The sequence below is a fragment of the Anser brachyrhynchus genome, assembly GCF_964034855.1.
Source record: "Anser brachyrhynchus genome assembly, chromosome: 2".
Taxonomy (NCBI): domain Eukaryota; kingdom Metazoa; phylum Chordata; class Aves; order Anseriformes; family Anatidae; genus Anser; species Anser brachyrhynchus.
Window position 1 is genome coordinate 149,302,281 of NC_137695.1, and position 21,734 is coordinate 149,324,014.

The window sequence follows — 21,734 nt, forward strand, 5'->3', positions numbered from 1 at the left end:
AAAGCTGTTTAACTTTTAATACTTAAATTAAAAGTTAAGTTACACAAGTTCACAGGCCATGAGATAACATAAATAAATCCCTTCTCAAGCTAAAAGATCTCATTTTTTTTTCAGGAGCGGCCTCCCTGAATCCAAATAATCTTCTCACAGGCAGAACAGAGTGTCCGTTCTAACTCTTTATCAGATGTGGAAGAAGGGATCGAGATGACCAGTGCCTAAAAAAAAGGCACTCTCTTTTTAAGGCAGACTGATAGGCACTACAAATTTTATCTGTTCTCAAGCACAAACAACTCCAAGATAAATGGGTTCAAGGATCTTAAGTCTGAAGACTGAATATCCAGCGTGTACTGGGAACACCTGACTTGGACCATGGACGCCTCACGCAGATTTCTGCTGAGTTCTGACAACTCTGAAATCATCTTTTACAGGAAGAGACCAGAGAATTTGACTCATTAGTGTAAAACTGGCACAGGCAGAAATCTCCCAAATTACAGATGTTCAAGCACATTAGTTAAAAAGAGATTAGAGTGTGACTAGAGAGAAGTCTCAAACTCTTGTTATATCCTTAAATTTCTCTTCAAGGATAGAACAACTACTAAGTATTACCGTGCCTGACTGGCTGTAGAGGGAGAGAGAGGAAGCGAAAGACTTAGAAAAGCACCTTCCTTTCATAGCCCTCCCGCCCCCAAAATGGTTCTCAAGAAAAACTACTGACAGACTAAGGTTAACTGCTTTGAAAGGGCTGTGTGGGTGGACCCATTGTCTTCAAGTTCAAGCTTTTTCCTGCTGAAACTGCCAACAATTATGCCAAATATAACAATGGTTTTGCAATATGGATAAACGTCTTCCAGACTGAAACGAAAAAGTCTTACTGTTGTCGTTGTCTGTGCACAGACAGCTAAGCAGTAAAGAGCAATGCTAAATAACCACGATATCCGGAACGCACAAATACTGCGTAACAGCGACAGAAAGTGCTAGAATACAAAGCAAAAATTACCTCCACCAGATTGGTTTTGTCATAGTCTTCCCGATGTTTGTAAATACACTGTTTAATGATGCCATATACTTTTTCCAAGTAAAATATGTCAAATCCCTGAGTTAGCTCAACGACAGCGTGGAACAGTTCCTGAAGAAAACAATGGAGTAAAACAACTTCAGAATAGCACGAGATCCTTTGAACATGCTCTTTATGTTTTCAGAGGTTAAACAGTAACAACGCAAGTGATATCCTACTTTTCTTACACTATTAAATGAAATGTGACACTTCAGAGAACAGACTGAATATCCCATGAGATTTCAGTGGAGAAAATGAGTTAATTCTTCACACTTCACAGAAAGGAAAGGCTTAAATTTCAGACAGTCTTTTATTACTAATCAATCTATCACATCAATGGTCATAATTGCAAGTCGACTGCTTCCCAAGCAGCAGGGAATGGCACGATCCTCTTTGTAGGATAGCTGCTGCCACAGCAAAGCCACTGTTGCATTTCATTGGAGAAGCTGTCGCAGCAGCGCAGGGCACTGTAAAAAGGATGTTTGGAAGCTAGGCTGCACATCTTGTAGACACAGCTGTGCCAGCTGGAAAAGGAAGCATCCTTAGGTGATTACCTTTGCCCATGTGTGCCATGCCTACAACTCTGCTGGCAGAACAGATTGCTCAAGCGCCCAAGGCAAAGTGAGATTAGTTTGCTCAATCCTACCTTTAAATTCAGGGGTGGATAAATAGCAAAGTGACTGCTTGTAGCAATCACCTCTCTCTCACACAGTCGCTTCTATTACCAAAGACGCAGAGATGATAATCTCTGGCACAGCAACAGTGACAAGCTAGTGGCAGCACCTTCTTCCACTGCCACAGCTGTTCGTTATCTGTGTGAGGCTGTGAGCATGTAGCTTTAGGGAGCAGCCATGCCAAATGGAAATACTACTGCCCCCTGGAAATACTGCTGCTTATCTTACCATCAAGCTCTGCCTCCCTCAGACCAGCTAGCACAAAACTTCAGTATTCCCCTCAACTTCATTCTATACAACACAGATAAAACACACAAACCCACCCAGAGCGCTTTCAGCTGCAGTAAACAGAAAAGGAAAATCTGAGAAAGGTCGAGGTCCCATGTCCTAACTGGGTCCTAACTGCTAAGCAGGTCCTAACTGCTGCCATATAGATGGCTGCACACTGATCAAGAAGTTCATAAAGTTCCGGGCCAAAGGAGCAAACACCACCAACAAAAATCCAACTATTTCTTGAGGTTTACTTAGCTGACTCTGTGAAAAACCTCTATGGCTTCTCCGTATATACTGGCAGACACGGACAACATAGAAACCTGGAATCTGCTTCCTTTGGAAGCCAGCTTTAAAAAGTTAGTATCGCCTCTACAAGTTAGGTCACAGCTTAAGGATGTGACAAAAATTGTGCTGGCAAGCCCCTTTACCGAAGGGGATTCTTATCTGGTCATATTCTCCCCACACAGGATTCATGCACATAAACAGCAACCCGTATCTGCTTTGGGCCAACCTCCATGACTCCTAGCAATTTTCCCAACTTCTCATTTCCTCATTCTAATTTCTAATTTCCCTCATTCTGCTATCCCCTCAAGATGGTCCTTACTTATGCCTCTCCAACTCACACAAAGGAACCTTTTTCCTCACGTACCTAGGGCCACTCTTACCCATTTCCCCCGCTGGAGCCTAGGATAACCACTTTCCTCCCGTGAGGGATTGGCAAACCCTTATTACACTGCAACAGTATGGGTGTGCAATTCTAATACTGCATTTTGAAGGAATTTCAGAAAAGTAGCCACTTATCCATGGCTAGCTAGTTTATGTCAACCTGCTATCTTCAGGTTTAAAATCATCACTGCAAGAAATAAAGATCCTTTTCAGGTTCCTAATACATCAAAGCATGAAAAAAAAAAAACAACAAAACAAATAAAAGCCCTCCAACCCATCATAAAAATTATGAATCATTAAAACAATATTCATAACCAACAGTACTAGCAGGTCGTCAGTGCAGTATTTTAAAATTCAGCAAGGCCTCTTACCTTAAAAATTAGGCAAAGAATCTGTCTCCTAAATTACAGTTGACCAAAAGCAAACGGTAGCCTACAGAAATCTACACGAGGTGTGGAAACTAAACAGTCACAGTGCATTATGGGTTGAATTATTTCACAATCTGTATGTCCTTCCAATTAATTGTTTTAATTGGCATTGGTTAACAATGGGCTTAATTTGCAATTGTACACGTCGCAGGAATATGTCCTATCTGAGTATTAAAAAGAAGTTGAAATTAGACATACTTTGAGCTCACAGCGATCCACAATAACTACATAGTCTGGCTCTGTAGAAACTTCCACATTGTTCTCATCACTCATCCGTTCCTGTTCTACCCAACAACATCCAGTCGGAGTCATCTGAAGTGTCCAACGATCTGGAATGACACAAATTTCTTCAGTCAGGTTTTCTGTTTATCTGGAATACAGTCTCAATGAAGTATCCCGTACCTGCAAAACAATCTCTTTCTACAAATACAGAGACAGAACTGTTATCATCTTCACTGAGAAAGAGTTGGCTTCTCCCTTCTTTCCAGCTAAAGTCACTGCTCCATAAAAATTAGAAACTAAGACAAAAAAACAAACAAAAACACCCACAAACAAACAAAAAGCACCAGAAAAAAGGGTAATAGTGAAAAAAATAGTCACGTTGCCAATTCAGGTTAGGGAATACATCTTACATTACAACATTAGGGCGTACGTCTCCTATTCCACGTTACTCTGGATCCACGCATCCTGAAGTGCAACTTTTTAACCTAAGCTGCTCGTTATTGGAAAGTGCCTCGTACAACAAAAGAATGTCAGCGATTGCTGTTTTTCAGTTAGGTACCATTAGAAAAAAACAGACTTTAGAATCAAAAAACCAGCACCTACAGAAACACATGGGCTTGGCTTGCATAATTACAGGAGCAACATCACTACGGAATAAACCGTGTGATGATTTTTGAGAGCTGTAACAGAAAAAATAAGACTGAAATTGAAGGCTAAAGCTAATAAATAGCGTAATCCTCCTCAGCAAGAATAAGGTGCTAAATGACCTGTTGGACTTTTCACTTACCATTTAAACTTCGCTTTTCAGAAGCTAGAGTTTCCCATCTTAGTGCTGAATATTCAGGAAGCTTAGCACTTTCCTTTTCAGCATTAAGTTCAGCTTGATATGTGCCAGAAACATGGTTTTCCAGAAACTCTTCTTCACCACTATCGGTTTGGTCATCTGTTGGTACTCTATTTTCTTTATCGAATTGAAAACACCTTCTTCTCTTTGCTGCAGCATGTGCAGATTCGTTCCTTCTGCGCTTTCTTTCTGACGCACCTACAAGGATACAGCATAAAAAGTAATCCAAAACATTACCAAAAGAATTCTTTCTTCAAAATCCATTATCTTCATCTTACTTGACTGACAAGAAAAACAAAGGAACTGAGCTACCACTGCCTATATCCCTACATATGTCGAGAAAAGAGTTGAAAGTTAATGGGGTCACTTTGCTATTAGATTAAAAAACAAACAAACAAACAAGCAAACAAAAAACCACACACAACTACGTAATTTCATCCACAAAACAATCACCTTCAGGACTTTACATGCAGAGGATTCTTACTTTGGATGTGGAGTATTAATACAATGTGAGGTTATTTGATAAAGTCACTGTCTTACTACGTGAACTAATATAGATGAACATCAGAAAAGCCTTTGGAAATAAGCTCTTCTTTGAGTCTGTTATCAAGCTGCAGACTTCAAAAGCTGAATACGTGTTTGGAAGAGTTTAATTAAAGAGACAATTTTAAGGGAATATTCAAAGGAGAAAAAAGAATAAAGACTTATACCTCATATGCTTCCTGATTCAGTAAATCTTTTGTGAAAAAATAAACTTTGTGGTTTTGCCCAACAGAAAAGCCCAACATTCGTAGTATTCACATAGTATTGCAAAAGGATATGGGTGAAGTCTGTGGCAAAATTCCCACTCACACTAGTTAGACTTCCCTCCTTCAACTGGAAATCACGGTATGAGGTAGCGAAGATTTTAGCATTTGGGGAAGGGGGGGGTGGAGTGGGGGAAAAATACCATTTTGCGTAATTAAAAACTAGTTGAGTATTCAGAAACTGCCATCCACAACATTTTTTACCTCAACAATTAGCAATTTAGGGGCTATTAAATGTCAGTTGGGTCATCAAAGTTGTTTTTTTATATTGTAAACCAAATTTCTTTGAACTTTAATTCATACCTATATTGAATGAATGACCTCCGGATTTATCTCTCACATTTTGAAGTAAATTTGAAAACATAATACCTCTGGCATAAAGAGCCAGGGATCAGAGAAACCTGTTGTGTCACAAGAACAGAGAAAGTATGAATGACAAGAGCAACTGAATAAAATGCAACTTGCCATTAGAAAGGGGTGTACTGGCATCTACAGGTACCGCTGTCGTCTTTGCATTTTCATTACCGTATTGATCTGGTTTGTTGTATTCAGTCGCAGGGTTTTGCTGTGGTGGCTCGGAGTCGTTACGTGGAGCACGCGCTGGAGAGATGCGACCTTGCAATAAAGAATAGATACCAAAGATCTTTGTCTTGCATTTTCGGTTACAAATGCAGAGACAAGTCTTAAAATCCTTAGCGTCACAGCACATACCTCTTTTCTCAAGAGATTCTTTAATTTCTTCACACAGTCGGCGAAACTCTGCATCCATTTCGTTCCTCACCATAGAATATGCAGTGTCTTGCAAAGCATAGGCTCTGTGACGAACTGAAATTTTACAGACTTTAACTGGATATTGTCTACCAACCAATGAAACTGCTTTGATCACAGAAAAAATTTGCTCTCTTCATAGGCTGGTTCTGAAAGGTTATCTCAGTGAATATTTTCAGCATGACAACATAGAAGTTAATTATTAAAACAAGAGCACTAGTTCCTGTGAGCACTTATATCACAATTCCATGCCCAAGTAGCAAAATGCTAAAATATTTACAATCCGGTAAGAAATATTCTCTGTGGATGTCCAAAATCATCTAATCCATCCAAAGTCTACCGTCCGCACACAACATTTATCCATCTCTACATTTGACAGATTTTTTAAACTAGGGATAGAAAGCACATCCTCACCTGCACGTCTTTGATCTAGGTGGCATTTTAAGGCATTGTTACAGATAAGATCGATGTCCTTTAGAAAGTCTCCTGCAGTTAGGTACTGGCGCGAGTCAATTTTAGTCAGAACTGTTGAAAGATCCATCGGCTCTTTAATCCTTGTTGCAAAATCAGGTACCTGCAGATCAAATACACGTGTTCAGAGGTTTTCTTAAACTTGCACACTGTCTACCAAAATTATTTTGAAAACTTTAAATAAACGACTTCTTAAAAACCCTGAATATTTGTAATGCATCAGAAGATGCTGAAATTAACCAGTTCGCTTTTCAAAAATGGAAGGGCTCTTTCAACTGGCGTTACAGCTGCTACGAGAGGACGAAAAGAAGTAGGGAGGTCAGAAGGATGTGCATGGTAGAGAAGGAACACCGAGGGTGGGAGATTCATTTCACTTTGCTTCAGAAAATCATAACAGTGAAAGCTGAGTAAGCCATCCGACATTCTCTTTGTTGTTGACATTGAGAAAAAGGTGCATGAATTGCACCTGTGAAGTATCTATTCCAGGCATCTACTTTAGAATGAGATAACTGGGCCCAGAGGTGCTGATTTCTTTCCTCAGACCGTAAGAGGAGCCTAATGACTAGTTTGGATGAGGACATATGTATCTGTCTAGATATTTCACAACTCAAGAACCTAGGAGAAAAGGAGAAGAAAAGTCAGTGGATGCCTATGCGAACAGGACTTTGCTGATACGCGGGTATATTCAAGTTACATCTGTCTTTGAAGTATATGCCCCTAGTTTAGACTTATCGAATAAACTGAAGGAGAAAAAGGTACCTACGCAGCAAATGGGAGGAAAAAGAAAACACACAGCACTTATGGTTGATTCATATTGAGGAGCTCCAGATGAAACAGAGAACAGAACTTAGATGTAGAGCTTAGTGATACGGTTTAGTGGAGGAGTTGTTAGTGTTAGGTCAGAGGTTGGACTCAGCGATCTTGGAGGTCTCTTCCAACCTAGATGATTCTGTGAAAACTTAATTTTACAAACTGCTGCTCCTATTCCTGTTCCCACAGAAACTGACAGTCCAATAAAGAGCTTTAGACTTCATTAAAATAGTCCTGTAAATACTGTTTGTAATTATAAAGAAAGATCTCTGTGCTTTTCAGTGCTGTAACATGCCTAAATATCAAAGCCTTTTCACGAGCAAACTGTGTTGGCATTTGGTCTGGCTTTTTAGAATGAAACCAGGGCTTTCAGCGAATAATCCGATAATAGACATTTGAGAGTCAGCAGAAGTAAAAGCACTGCCTCTGCTTCTTGCAAAATCCTAATAGTGCAGTCCTAAAAACAAAGTTGAACCTTCCCCAAAACGCTGAGAAATACAAACACTGAGAAATTACAGACACACACAGATCAACACTAGTTTACCTTCAGTGGGTCAACGGGCTTTGTAAATTCCTTGAAACGTCTGTCAGCGGCAAGTCTCTGAGTAACATCCCTCAAGAAAATTCTAAGTTCACGCAAGGTATCCTCCTCTTCCTCCTCCAGCAGCCCTACTTCTTCCTCTGGTGGCTCCTGAGGCTCAGGTGATGATGGTACAGGCAGGACTTCTAATGTCCGATGAACTTCAATTAACCAGGAAAAATTAGCCAATTTACAGTACTCAAATACAAGCATACGAAAAATTACTAATAGAAAACGACCACCAAAGCAAATCCCAAAGAGCTAGTAACTTACAGACAGGAAAGTTTTAGATGTATTTCTTATATCCTCACCTGCTTTCTTTACAGGAGGCCTAGCAGTTTGATTTAGAATTATGTCCTCAAAAAAATTTGCTCTCTCTTCCTTACCAGGCAACTTGATATCGCAAACTTCTCCAAATTCCTTAATAAATAACTTTTGGATCTAAAGAAGAACGAGAAAAGACATTTCAGATTTAAGGCCACAAAAAAAATCATATTCTATTCCAAAAAGACGAGTACCTGTTAAAATTAATAATAATTCTGTGATTCTGTGATAACCTGAAGAAGACAAACTGAAAAGTTATCTTCCTGGCCTTAAAAGGCTACATTTTCACAGGTTGGCATGGCAAATTCAAACGTCACCTTTAAGAAACACCTGTAGAATTAGATCTCACTGAAGGGGCTGTACGATACACTGATAAAGTACTGGCTTTCACCACATCCAAGATCGCTTCCCTAGTATTCACTTGCCTTGCTGTGTCCTTTAGTTAGAACCTTTATGGCTATAGAGGGAAGAGAACGGCTTCAGTAGACAAGTGAGAGCTTTTTGCTAAGTTTTTATTTCTGTACCAAAAGAAGGTGTCTGAAGTAGCTAGTACTTCTTGGTTTTCCTCCATTTTTCAATTTCTAGTATCAAAAGGTACGTAAGGAATTTCAATACTTATTTTAGAAGGAATTTAGAACCAGTACAAAAACTTCTGTGGAACTTAAGCACTTTCAAAGCAGTTGATAATAAACACGTCTAGATAAGACCCATTCTCTCCCCCAATATCTGGGGCAAAATAATCCAAATGAGAACGGCGTGTTCCTCTTTTGAACACCTTCCTTTAACGTAAACTCTCAGAAATCAACAAAGTTATGCACGAACTTCTACTACAGTTTGTTTAGGAATACAACTGAAAATTGATATCAAAGTTACTTAAGCAGAAATTGGAACTCAGCTTTCCAGCTTGGAAAGATTTGGCCTACACGAAGAAAGAAACTGAATTTTTTATTAAAGCGTTTCAATTCTCTACTAAATTGCATTATTAGCAGTTTATCCAACATAGCATGAAATGGCAGACTGTCAGAAGAAATCTCTTCAGTAAAAATATCCTTTTGTCATTTACATTTCAAGCACTGCATATTCTTGCCTAAACCACTTCGTAGCCACCGGAATTACTGTCTTAAGTAAATTTACTATTTGTGTGTGTGACAAGGGGGTCAAAGTCACTTGCTGGACTCAGAAAAAACCTTAAGCAAATGCTTTCACAGTATTCTTTTTCTCTAAGCAAATTTTAAGAGATTTGTTAAGGTGCCTGAGTAATAACAGTATGCATTTAAGAAAGCACAGCATTTTGATGCTGAAAGCATTCCTAAATTAACAAGAAACTGAAGAAATAGTAAGAAAAGCATTGACAGAAATACCTCTTCTGGGAGATCTGAGTGACACACATCAGATGTAGCAAGCAGCAAAACTGGAGAAAACGCTGGAATGTTCTGCAGTAGAGTTAGAAAAGTAAGTTTCAAGGCAGGCCCAACGTTGTCCCACCACAAATGGATATCTGGGACATAAATTATGCTTGGTGCTGTCTTCTGAGCATTTCGGATCAGCTAGTGAAAAGGAAAGCTTGGATAAGAAAACTAAAACACGTAGAATAGCCTGTTAATACATAACTACATAGCCATCTAACTGCCCTACGAAATGAAACTACGTGAACAGAGCGGCAAGTGTCCTTTCACATGACAAATTTCTCTGTGCACTCTTTCAAATTATCAGCATTCGGGGAACTCTAGTCAGAAGATGGGAAGGATATATTCAGGCAGTGACTAGACACTGTAGCTATATGGCCCCAGATAAAATCATCGCATAACAAAAAAAAGGAAGTGTTCCTCTTATGTGCCACATCAGTATCCAGTCACGTAACCTGTCTGTCCTTACTTGTACAGCTCTCAAATGTTTTTACTAAAGGTAAAAGTATTTTAAGGTAGTGATGCCAAACAACAAAATGGATTTCCTGCCTAAAAGTAAAAACACCAAATCTCTTTATGTTTATTTTTTCTAGTTAAAACCACATCAGTGTGCAAATGAAGCATTTTGTGAATTTTAATGCTTTTAAACAGCACAAGCTGTATATGTACATGTAAAAACAAAACAAACAGAAGCCCTAAACTTTGGTTGCCTTACAAATATAACAAAAAAAGGCTACAAAAAGTACATGACATGCAGTCTGATACAGAGCCATCTACTGGGAGCACTCAGGCTTAGGAGGCAATGAAAACTACTTTCTGGATCCCACTGAGATGAGCAGCATTTCTTTGCACAAAGAGAGGTTTATTAGCAGCACCTCCCAGCTTCCTGAGCTGCTAGCAACACCCTCACTGTAAAATTGGGTATGGAAAATGTGGACATGTACAACATCCGTATTGTTTATGGTTTTATCTAAAAGAAAAGTGGATTTTCAGACAGAAGCAAACATAACAGCGCATTAAAACAAGGCCACCTCCATTACCAATGAATTTTGCTCAACTCACTTGCAACTCAATCGATCCTTTATATACAGTCAATGAATCCTATGAGAATAAAAAGATACCTGTCCGCATATTTCTTCTGGCGGCGCAACGTTTGTAAGCAGATTGGATAGGTCCAGGGTGTGAACGGGAAACTTCTCCAAAGCATGCAACACCGCGGGTGCCAAGTAAGAGACCTGGCCATATCCCGCTTTTCCTGCTATTAGCAGATGGGGCCGACACGACGTCGGTTTGCAGAAAGCACTCCTAGAACAATGGGTATAAGAAAACAAGTTTATAAATGAGGTGCTGAATAGACACACAGATGTTCCAAGTACTTTTCCTATATACTTTCTTTTCCCTCCCCAAATAATCTCCGTATTCCAGCAAGTAATAAGCTGTTCTGTGATCGGGAAGACTATCAGAGCCCATTTTCTTACAATCCTGTACCATACCTCCCCCTAAGAAATCCTGCCCATCTCTGTTGTGTCTGCTATTCATTTGGCTGGGCTAAGCAATGGCTCCTGAATTGCACACAGACTGTCTAACTGAATACACAGACGACAACTGGTCTGCTACCTGATATGGGGGAGCACAGCAACTTTCAGCACACACCAGTCTGGATCTCACCACTTCCCATATACACCAATCTTCAGAAAGTCTCAAGTTTAAATACTTGAGAGGTCTCTACATCTGTCAAGTTTAACTGAAATGTGGCCCTAGTTACTGGAGAAGGTAGCAAGAAAGGAGCAGAACAATATTTCTAGAAAAAAATGTCTGTGGGCACTGAACCACACTGGCCGTATCTAAAGCAGCACACAACTGGATTGGGTAAATGACAGCGGTACATTAAATACAGGTAAGATTTCCAGTTAATTTATTCAGCCATTCCAATTGTTTCATCTTCTTCCCTTATGTCTCCTATTCTTTACTAAACCAAGATTGCGAATTAATATTGGCAACCTTGCTTTACTGCTAGGAAATAAATTTGCGAGAAGCATTTGCTTCTTTCCCACTACAATCAGGCTGTACCCTTTGCTGGCTTAAATCAAAGACGCTAGAGACCTAGCCTTGCTCTAAAGGGCAGAAAATCTTCTGGACAGCACAGCAATAGAAACTGAGAAAAATAACTGGCCCAAGTGTGGCAACATAGTCTAGCTTTCCAACTGTGGGCTTACGTGACTTCCATATTAAAATACCAAAAGATTAACACAACTTGGTGGCTTAACGGTAACAAATAAAGACACCATTTGATTTTTTCTCAAGGTGTTTTAACAAGTCATTTCTCAGTTTTCTTTCTGCTACATAATTCACTACTGGTTTAACAATCCTGGAAAACAGAAGGGCAAAAGGTGGCAACGCAAACCCATGAAGTTGGTTATTTTTAGCTAAAAGGTCAGACAGCACGTTAATGTGGTCTCGAGTTTTTCAAAGAATGCCATGGATTAAGTCAACATGTTCTGGGAGTCTGCGGATCACTTTGGCTTAGGAAGGGAAGCCTGGGCTTTTCAATTCGATCATTTAGAGCAACTTACTTCGTTAGAACTTTATTCCCTTCACCCTTTCTTCTTGTGAATACCGAGCACCCCTTCAATACACAAAGGTGATGTCACCCCTTCATCTACCACCCCTCTCACTTTTAACAGCTGAAACTGTTTACAAAGACTCAGCAGTCCTAAGAATTTAAATGTAACAGGGACCTATCTTTCTTTACCTGCTGGAAGAGAGGTATTTTTTCTCTCGTCCGTCAGGCATTTTATCTGTTAGTTCATCTCCAGAGACTGAGGATGCGTCGTCATCACTGTCAAGTATATCACCTTGTAAAATAGGATTTAAATTGTCTGAAAGACAAAAGAGGTTTGTTAACTTTCCTGAATAGCCTGTGCCTTTCTCTTGCATTAATACAACTTCTAAATCTGTGCCAAAATCCTTTCTTCATTTGAGGGCACAAACTAAATGCTATTTCCTAGAGTTCATCCCACGACAGATCTAAGGAGATGGCACAAGGCTCTGCAAAGCTGTCCTAAGTCCCACTGATGTGTATGTATAAGGTACGCTACTCTGTTGGTGATTTTTTCCCCCCCTTAGAATAAAGAAGATTAGGAACAATTTCTGTAGTTGCTAAATAGCTAAAAAAAACAAGACCATTTCTTTCTGGAGGAGGTTCCCCCAGTGAAAGCACGGGGATTAAGGATGTGGTGGCCACAGAATTCCATTCGTCTAGGACTACTGGGATGTGACAGAGACCAATGCATCTTCTAAGTAAGGCTCCTTAAAGATCACTGAAGGAGAAGATAACAGGAGGCAGACAGCAGAGGGGCAGTGCAATTACCAATCCCCTAGCCTCTCTGCTTTTATGCTGTTGGTAGTTTTCCTGCCTTTATTTTACCAAAGCAAATTAATCTATCAGCTCTGCTGGGAGTAATGCTAGTAAGATATTCTCAAGGAATAGGTACATAACTAGTCAGGGATCTCCGTTAACCAGGAGTGGAAGGAGTTTATCAATTTATTCGCTCTCACCAACAGACAGACTGAACTTGCTCAGGCCTGAGGCAGTCAGGAGTCAGCTCGCACATACTATGCAAGCAAAGCCTCAAAGTACACACTAGTAAGTATCAATACTGATTGATCTCACGTGCAAGTGTACAGTATGATCCACAAACATTTAAATTAGGAGACTGGTTAAAAATCATGATAGCTAAAACAATATTTATCTGAAACCAGTTATACTTGTATCCTGATCCTGACGTTCTTCAGAAAGGAATTAAAGACATTGACCTAGAAATGCTTCCCCTCCAAATATCTGAGTTTTTATTTTTAAAGGAAAAGAGCTGCTTTATACTTCAAACCTTAAGTCAACCTCTACAAATGCTAATTATTTCAGCTACTGTCAGAAGCAGGATGCTTTAGTAGAGAATGCATAGTCCTCTACCGTGTGTTGAGTCATTCAGAGCTTCCATTTGGCATTTCAGTTTAGAATCCAGAATAAAACCTATGCATTATATTCCAGATATTCCCAAAATAAAGACACACATGGAAATAATAAAATTCTACCATCATTATGTCTGAAAGGTTTGTGTATGCTGATTGTACAAACCAGAAGTTTTTGCTTTGGCAGAATTTTAAGGAAGTGGCTGCTGTGGCTATACCTTGCTGTCGGTCCTTCTTTAGCGCAAGCTGTGCATGCGGGAAGATCTTCTGCACGGCTTGTAAAATATTTGCTACTGTATTTTCAAAAAGTGGCTTAAAGATGCGTGGTAGTGCTTGTCCAGGTGAAGCCACAATCCTGTTTGATGCTGGAACAACCTTCTTCAGAGCCATAAAAAAGTCCTTTGCTTTTATTTTAATAGAATTAACGTCCAGTTGCAATTTCTCCCTACTTGCATAAATCTGAGGATAGCATCGACGCAGACAGCACAGCGCAGCTTCAGCACATAAGGATTTTATATCTGCACCGCAGTATCCTAACAAACAAAAATCAAATCTGAGTCAAGGCCCAGGTTTACAATACGCAACATTTAAAGAATTTGTAATGCCAAAACCGAACAGGTTAACAGGGAATCGAAAGTGCTACCGCTCTGCAGGGAAGTTTTGCTATGTTGCTCACCACCTGATATCCTGTGCTTACGAAGCTGAAGCAGACTCCTCATCAAAACTCTGCTCTTGAGAAAGATGCCCCAGAACCATTCAATGTTCTCAAACAACAAGAACGACAACAGAAAATAAATAGATGAAAGTATCTAACTCTGACTGCTACGAAGGCGTGCCATCTGCCTCGGTGACTAGTTGTGCAGAAGGGCACAAGAGCTCGGGTACTGCCTGGTGCAAGCTAAGATTCTTTACAACTTAGTCACAAGCACAATCCATTTTGGTTTCAGTCTTACCAATGCATTTCTCAGCTAGCTGATCAAGCAACTTGTCCGGTGGCTTAGGGATCCAGTCGCAAGTATGAATCTTGAAAATTTCTTTTCTAGCCTGGAAACAAAATCATTGCATTTTAGCTTGTCCTAAGTTTTCCTTAAAAATACCAACAAGAAACAAACAAACTGAAAAGCAAACAAACAAACCAAAAAACCAACCATCCCTCAAAACCCCTCATATATATTAATACATTTTTCTTACTTGCTCAACTTTCAAGTATTTTACAGTTATTTAATATACACTCTGCATTTTCAACCAGGAAATTGAATATTTCTAAATTTGTTACACTGATTTTTTCTAAGAACGTGCAATGAAAGAAAAGGCATTTATAGCTTCAATAACAAGTTTCCAAAATATGAGACCTAACGACCCAGAGGAAAATACTGTAATGAAAAATTTATCCAGAAACAGATCTTTTTCTCCAAAAAACTTCTCTAAAATTTAGCAAACTTACATCGTGACAGTCTCATTAGTCCATCACATTTGCTTTTCAGTCAGTAAATTCACAGAAAGCACTTCTAGCACAATGTTTCAAATTGCTACAATTACTATAAAGAAAAAACAATTATGACTCAAACTGCTACCACTGATCTGGGGAACAATCAAATGCAAACACGTCCCCTACTCATTCATAAATGAAGGACTGAGACCAAAATGAAGGACTGAGACCAAAATGAAGGATTGAGACCAAAACCACAACTTCAAGATGAAAGCGTCTAAGTGGACTAAATAATTAAGCAAATGGGAACAACTTTGGGAATGAAAGATTTGATTATAGAACTACTTGGTGGTATCATCCTGACCATATATATTCAGTACCAGATTTCCCCTCCACGGAACGACACAGTGTCTCCATGTATCACTCTTTTGTTCAAGTTGTAATTTTTTTTTTCTATAAAGTTGGACTTCGCCACGTTAGCATTAACGTTGAATTTAAGTTCTCACCTCTTTATTTGGCAAGTTGAAGAGGAACTCTCTGTCAAAGCGTCCTGGTCTTCGTAAAGCAGGATCTACAGAATCCAGTCTGTTGGTGGCTCCGATTACCACGATCTCCCCTCTGTTATCTATGCCATCCATAAGCGTCAGAAGAGTTGAGACCATGGAACTAAGAGAAAAACATAATTTTTACTTACTGGTTCAGTAAATTTTGTTACATTCCACATGACTTTCTCCCATGGGTAGTCAAAAAGGACAAGCTTTTTAAGGGCAGGACTCTTTTTAAGACATAAAAAAATAGGTAAGTTAACACAGACCACGTGCTGATATCAGACTTAGTAAATTGGTTTCAACTATCGTTTAAAATCAGCTGTTTTAGCATTGAGTTACAAGTTTTTAGGATAAATCAGTGTGTTCACAGTAAATTAAACAGGTCATCATCCTTTTGTTATTCCCCAAAGAGCAAGCGGATTTTATGTAGGTGCAAAAATGTAATACCTATAGATGTGGTCTTGTTTACTGGACCGCACAGGAGCGAGACCATCTATCTCGTCAAAGAAAATAATTGAAGGTCGCATCTGATAGGCCTAGCATGAAAACACAGAGTAAAACAGAATGATGTAAAGAAAAAATGCACAAAAACATCATGGTTAGAATGTCACCTCAACTAGATTTTTCACTTCAGCATCTGGGACCTCTACTTAAAGAGCTAATGGAGTATCTGGCATGACTAACCGAAGACGGCAGTCCGTGGCAACCCACTGTGACTGGGTGACAGGAAACAAATCATACCGGTAGTTCTTACAGCTGACATTTACAGCAGAAACACTGGCATTTCCACTTCAGTGGGAAAAAAAATATCTATCAAAATACAAAAAAAAGCAGCTAGTTCTACTTACAAATGTTGACCATAGAAAATGACGGTTTCAACTCTGACAGAATACACTGCACATTTCAACCTTACCTGTTCAAATAACGAACGAAGCTGACGTTCTGATTCCCCCACGTATTTTCTCAGGCAGTCTGAAGCCTTTCTCATAAAAAATGTTATTTTTCTGTCACCTTGGCTACATTCGCTGGCAAGAGCACGAGCAACCAGTGTCTTTCCTGTTCCTGGGGGACCATAGAATAAGCAGCCTCTGCAATAAAAAAGATTCAGATAGGAAAAAAACCATCATGATGAGTACCTCTTACGACCATCGTCTCTAGAACAAACTCCTCTTTCCTAACCAAAACACGTCATGTATAAGACAGCAGTAACAGCTGAAGTGTGGGTAGAGTCAGAACAGATAGAAGTTCTGCGTTTTTACAACATTTCACAAGAAAATTTATTTTTTTCACCCAAAGAAATGAATAAGGGGGGTAACTCAAGTGTACAAAACCTTCAAAAGAGAGCGTACTGTCCCAGAAGGACACTTCCAAAACTGCTGACAGACAGGCTGATTAGAGCAAACCGGAGCCAAACGAGCAAACTTCAGCACAGAATCTGAGAATGGGCTCAATGGTAAATCACCAATTCATTCTTCAGTGATAAACTGCATATTCTTGCTTTCACAAAATGCAGAATCTGATAGTGAAGCATTTAATTCTCCCTTCAAAAGCATTAAGTTACTGGGTTTGGTCTCTCAGACCATCTATAGCTGATGGCAAGCGAGGAAGTCTAAAGCTGGAAGGAAAAGTGATGCCTTAGCACTCAGAGGAAAAAGAAAAAAAAAAAAAAGCAAAAAGTAGGTGGGAGAAACAACTGGGCTTCCAAGCAACATATTACAATTGACTTCCACTAGAGAATCCCTTCTTGCTTACAGACTAATCGAGCTGACTTGTACATAAAACTCAGAACAAAACCACTCCAACCCAACTTTTTAAAACCCAGGCACTTTTGAAGTATTTTCTCATCTTAAAACACCAGACACTAAAACTTAAAACTTTAAGGCATTCATTGCTTATATTTTTAATCTACATATATTCTGGATTCTATCCATTTTTAAGAAATTCCTTTTTACTACTACTAAAACAAATGTTCAACGCTGCCAGAACTGTTGAAGCACGGAAGCATATTGATACCTTAATTGAACATTCTCCCGAAAACAGCTGACTTACAATTAATCGCTTTAAGGAGTTACCTTGGGGGCTGAATATTCAATCTCTCAAAGACTTCTGGATACAGTAGGGGAAAAATCACCATCTCTTTCAAAGCTGTGATGTGTTCTGAAAGACCACCCACGTTATCAAATCCAATCTAAAGAGAAATTCAACACAACACAGTTTATATGCTGAAGAAAGCAGCAACCTGGATACAGGTTTCATCAGCAATTATGTCAGCACAAAGGAAACATTCTGGGCGATTTTTGAAGTTGCTTTAGAGAAAACCATAAACAAAGGTAGCTGTAGATGGCACATTACTGAGAGCTTTCATAATCACCGGAAACACTCACTGACACAAGGAATTAAAGACTTACCGCGCTATCTACTTGCATTGGATCTCCCTGACTTCCTCCAACTTCCTTTTGATCCCTCTGAACTCTCTTTAGGTCATGTTTCTGAAGTTTCACTGGAAGAGTCCTGATTTGAATTAAGGAGAAAGAAAAAGAAGCCTTATAACTTAAGATGCAGCTAGAAGATTTTTGTTTTTATAACGATGCCAAGCAGATGTAGAAGACCTTATTAATTAATATAAAGAAGACCTTACTAATTGACATAAACTTAAACCTAATTAAATATTCATTTGAAGGAGATTCCTCCCTCCCCTATTCTCTAACAACAGCAACCTTCTTGAAGATGTGCTCTCGTTGTCCTCACTGCTCTCACCACTCTCCTCCGTATCACATGTGCTATCAAGTGAGAGAGATGAGCAAGAGGTTGTAGAATCACTGCTGGGGGATGCACGTCTCCGTCTGCAAGCAAGCATATAAACCAAAAAGTTAAAAAGAAAATAGAGCAGATACTAAGTAACACCAAAAATTAAGGGAATTCTAACTCAGAATTTACTCTGAGATCTATTTTCCAGGCCACTGTACTCTTTAGGAATCTGATTTCAAAGGACGCGACATGATTTTCCTTGTGACAACTGTCTGCTTTCAAGAATGCTCAACAAAATATCTGGCAATCAACAGCATTCTCTACGCACTAACTGCTTACAGAATCCAAAAAGCCTTTATCATTATACGGCAATTTATGGTTTCATTTAGATCTTTTCTTTTTTAAGGTAAATTTCATAGAGAAACATTAATTGATTCCAATGAGAAACTAGAGTCAGTATTTGAGTGATTTTTTTTTTTAAATCTAACAAAACTTCCATAAAACCCCTCCCTCTAAATCAAATGAAATTATCTTCCGTTTTAAGAAAATAATTTGTATCCTTCAAGATTAAATTGTCTGACTAAGATTTTTAGAGGGAGATTCTGGCTTCAGTTCCAGAACAAAAGAATTTCAGTTACAGAAACTCAGACCCTATCTCCATAATCATCTTAGCAGTGACCCACAAATACTGGATTTAAAACAAACAAACAAACAAAAACACTTAAAAGTATCCACCTCCTCCCCTCCAAATATTTGTTTCCTCTATATCCTCAGACTACCACAGTACTGATCATAAAGTTACTCTGTAATTACCACTAAACTGAAAACCATTTGAAGCATGCAGTAACAAGACTGACAGCTCTACAGATAAATAAGAGCTATCACTAGCCATACACCAACCTGGTACGTCCCCTACAGCAAGATTTTTGTGACCCAGCATTTTCAAGTGACTCTTTCTGTCTGACAGAAGGGGGCTGGTCCGGATAAGTTCTCTCTTGTTCTTTTGGTTTTGCTGAAAGGAAAGAATCCAGAATAATGATACAAATACATTTAAGAGAGAGGAGGATATCAAAAGATAAAGGAAATGCCACGTGTTTCACTCATCCCTAATTCCAGAGGAATTTTTAACTGTTTTTGCTTTTCATCAATGCATAGTACAAGTGGAAAAATGCACCTGCTTTTTAAGGTGAACTGAAAAATCACAAGAGCAAGATTATTAAGCATGATTAACTACTGTTATATCAAGGTACATAGTTTTGTTGTTTTGTTTTTTTACTTCTCAGTGGAGATCTTTAACTCACAAGTTCTGATACGGAAACAGGAAAACTTACTCTGTAGATCTATGAAAAGAATAGTGCACTGAAGGAACAGTGGCAATATAAAGAGTAAATTACGCGCAGAAAAAAAGAAATGGGAGTAAAAAGTGGGCATTCTGAAGTCACACTACAGCAGTTAGCATTGCATTTGTAATACAGCACTGACAGCCAGTAGAAACAGACCAGTGCATACACCAAATGAAAAAGAGCACTAAGTATGCCAAAGAGCAAAGAAATAGAACGTGCACAGGACACGTGCGTCTGATAAAAACAGTGAAGTTTACGTGCAGAATGAAGGTACAGACCTGAAATAGAACTGTGTGCGCAAATATATGTGTATTTGCATTCAAAAATTTTATCTCATTTATGCGCAAGAAATAAGGTTTTAAGAGAAACTGTGCGTTTAACCTACTTTCCAATGGAGCTTGATAGCGATCAACGGGTTTCCTCTGTCGAAGGTTGTAACGCCTTGGAATATCTTCACCATCATTTTCTTTGTTCTCATTTTCTCCTGATGTCTGTACTGTACCACAAAATGACACCGAATCGTTAAGTACTTTTGCAAATTATATTAAATCCAAAATGCACTACACAGATGCCTGTAGGTTTTATTATTACCATTATCTTAATGACACAGTGGATCCTGCAAAACCTTAGGATGAATTTATGCAAGTCATGTTTCAGAAATCACAAATCCTAACAGACGAGCATGCACCTAGACATTGTTCCGTCCTCTCTGAAACTGCTGATCGACTTGTCATCAGCCTCGGTGTTTAACAACAGGCAAAATTCTGTCATATTGCTTAGCTAAGATGCAGACCTTATGAAAACAGCTATTTCAGAAAGTCACTTCTTCTTAGTTTGAGAAAGTATTTCATGGAAATGGTTTTAATAGTCTGTAGTGCTAAGACTAAGCCTAGTAATCTAGGTCCGAGTGTATCTCTGCCACAAATTCCGTGAGCCGTAACGGGCCAGTCACAGGCCTGAAGCTCACCAATGAGAAAACAATGCCAAATGCATATAAGCTTAGGCCATTAGCTTCCGTCAAGTAACTTGAAGTTGTTTCATGAAAGATGGTAAAAAGCACAAAAACCAGAGTGCAATTATCTACCAGGTTCTGGTGAATATCCTCTCACGCTAACAGCAGGACACCAAGGCAGGAACGTACATACTCCATTCACCTACCTGTCTGCCAAAAGGAATTAAATTTTTTTTCTTGAAAAGCACTGCCCTTTTTGTTTTTTTATTTTTTAACCCGAAAGGTTGCATTGCTTTCTGAATGCAAGATAAGTGCTGTGGGGTATACAGACAGCACATGGAAAACTGAGAAATAAGTAAATGAGTTTGTGATCACTACCATCTCCAGTCCTTGGTGCTCCAACACTCCTATCACAAAAGCATGAATTTCTCTGCTTTATTGCTCCGCCAACCCTTTCCTTTGTTCCAATAACTTCTTTTATAACAACACTGGCACTTTTCTCACTCTTTTCTGGCCTATTTTTAATTATAAAAGTATATACTAGCTTTTTCCTAATTTAAAATTGTAGTTTGTATTTTGATCATCGATTAATTGCCCCAGGCTCATTTCCCATTCAACATGCTATTTAAAATTTCTCTCTACAAGTCTCTGCTGCACAACTCCCTGAAACCCACACACTTTAACCAAGCTTCTCCCTCTAGACCGGCCCCCGCCTTGTATTCAAGCTACTCTTATTAAGACCTTAAGCTAATGTTTTCCTAACTAAACCTCCAAACGATGAGTCAACTCTGCTTCTCCCTTACTAGTCCATGGCCAAGTCATTGTTCCTCTCGAGTCCTTCCCTCGGGTTCCCACCTGCCACTGTGCATCTCTCTGCTCCTCTGATGGGAGGAGCAAAGTATTTTCTGGGGCTCTGCCTCCTGTCATTGTCTCTCTGAGCTCCTTTGCGGGTGTACAGGTGAGCTCTACCACATAATCTAACTTATCAGCTCAACTACCACAACATCCTTTTCTGTCCTTAAGTACAGTCTTGCCCCGTCCTGATCTGTTTAGAAAGCTCCTACGAGGATGATCTGATTTATTGCTTTCATCACAACTAACATTCTTCTTAAAAACTGTAAGTTTTCCCATCACTTCAAAGTTAATATGGCCTTCCGTGGCTTAACCTCATTCCACAAGTCACTGAGTACCAAGATGACAGCTCCTAATTACAGGCCCTGACAGCAGCTTACACTGGCTACCTTCTAAACGCAAAAATGCACAACGCTATCTTCTCTCCTGCTGAGCTTCACACCTGGGAGGAGCTTTTCATACACATCTGGCAGCCTCTCTATCTTGCTTCCTGAAAATTCTTGCTGTGCTGCTCAAAACCATGAAAACTGTCACGCTCCTGCTGTAGCGGTATCGCTGTTTCGCATG

The 21,734-nt window shown here is 39.2% G+C and overlaps 1 protein-coding gene across 1 annotated transcript in view; it reads right to left on the reverse strand.

Annotated features, from left to right (window-relative positions):
- Nucleotides 1-898: 898 nt before the first annotated feature.
- ATAD2 (ATPase family AAA domain containing 2) overlaps nucleotides 899-21,734 on the reverse strand; it is a gene marked incomplete at its 3' end in the record, with an annotated part of 29,465 nt that continues 8,629 nt past the window's right edge. The window contains exons 7-27 of the mRNA XM_080582380.1: nucleotides 19,749-19,859; nucleotides 18,921-19,032; nucleotides 17,990-18,115; nucleotides 17,681-17,783; nucleotides 17,345-17,460; nucleotides 16,186-16,360; nucleotides 15,720-15,808; nucleotides 15,231-15,390; nucleotides 14,249-14,339; nucleotides 13,514-13,828; nucleotides 12,079-12,205; nucleotides 10,448-10,631; nucleotides 9,282-9,467; nucleotides 7,908-8,037; nucleotides 7,561-7,757; nucleotides 6,150-6,309; nucleotides 5,679-5,792; nucleotides 5,433-5,582; nucleotides 4,105-4,359; nucleotides 3,294-3,424; nucleotides 899-1,126 (exon numbers count right to left, since the gene is read on the reverse strand). Coding sequence (XP_080438506.1) covers nucleotides 899-1,126; nucleotides 3,294-3,424; nucleotides 4,105-4,359; nucleotides 5,433-5,582; nucleotides 5,679-5,792; nucleotides 6,150-6,309; nucleotides 7,561-7,757; nucleotides 7,908-8,037; nucleotides 9,282-9,467; nucleotides 10,448-10,631; nucleotides 12,079-12,205; nucleotides 13,514-13,828; nucleotides 14,249-14,339; nucleotides 15,231-15,390; nucleotides 15,720-15,808; nucleotides 16,186-16,360; nucleotides 17,345-17,460; nucleotides 17,681-17,783; nucleotides 17,990-18,115; nucleotides 18,921-19,032; nucleotides 19,749-19,859 — 3,260 coding nt within the window. The remainder of the gene's footprint in view (nucleotides 1,127-3,293; nucleotides 3,425-4,104; nucleotides 4,360-5,432; nucleotides 5,583-5,678; nucleotides 5,793-6,149; nucleotides 6,310-7,560; nucleotides 7,758-7,907; nucleotides 8,038-9,281; nucleotides 9,468-10,447; nucleotides 10,632-12,078; nucleotides 12,206-13,513; nucleotides 13,829-14,248; nucleotides 14,340-15,230; nucleotides 15,391-15,719; nucleotides 15,809-16,185; nucleotides 16,361-17,344; nucleotides 17,461-17,680; nucleotides 17,784-17,989; nucleotides 18,116-18,920; nucleotides 19,033-19,748; nucleotides 19,860-21,734) is intronic.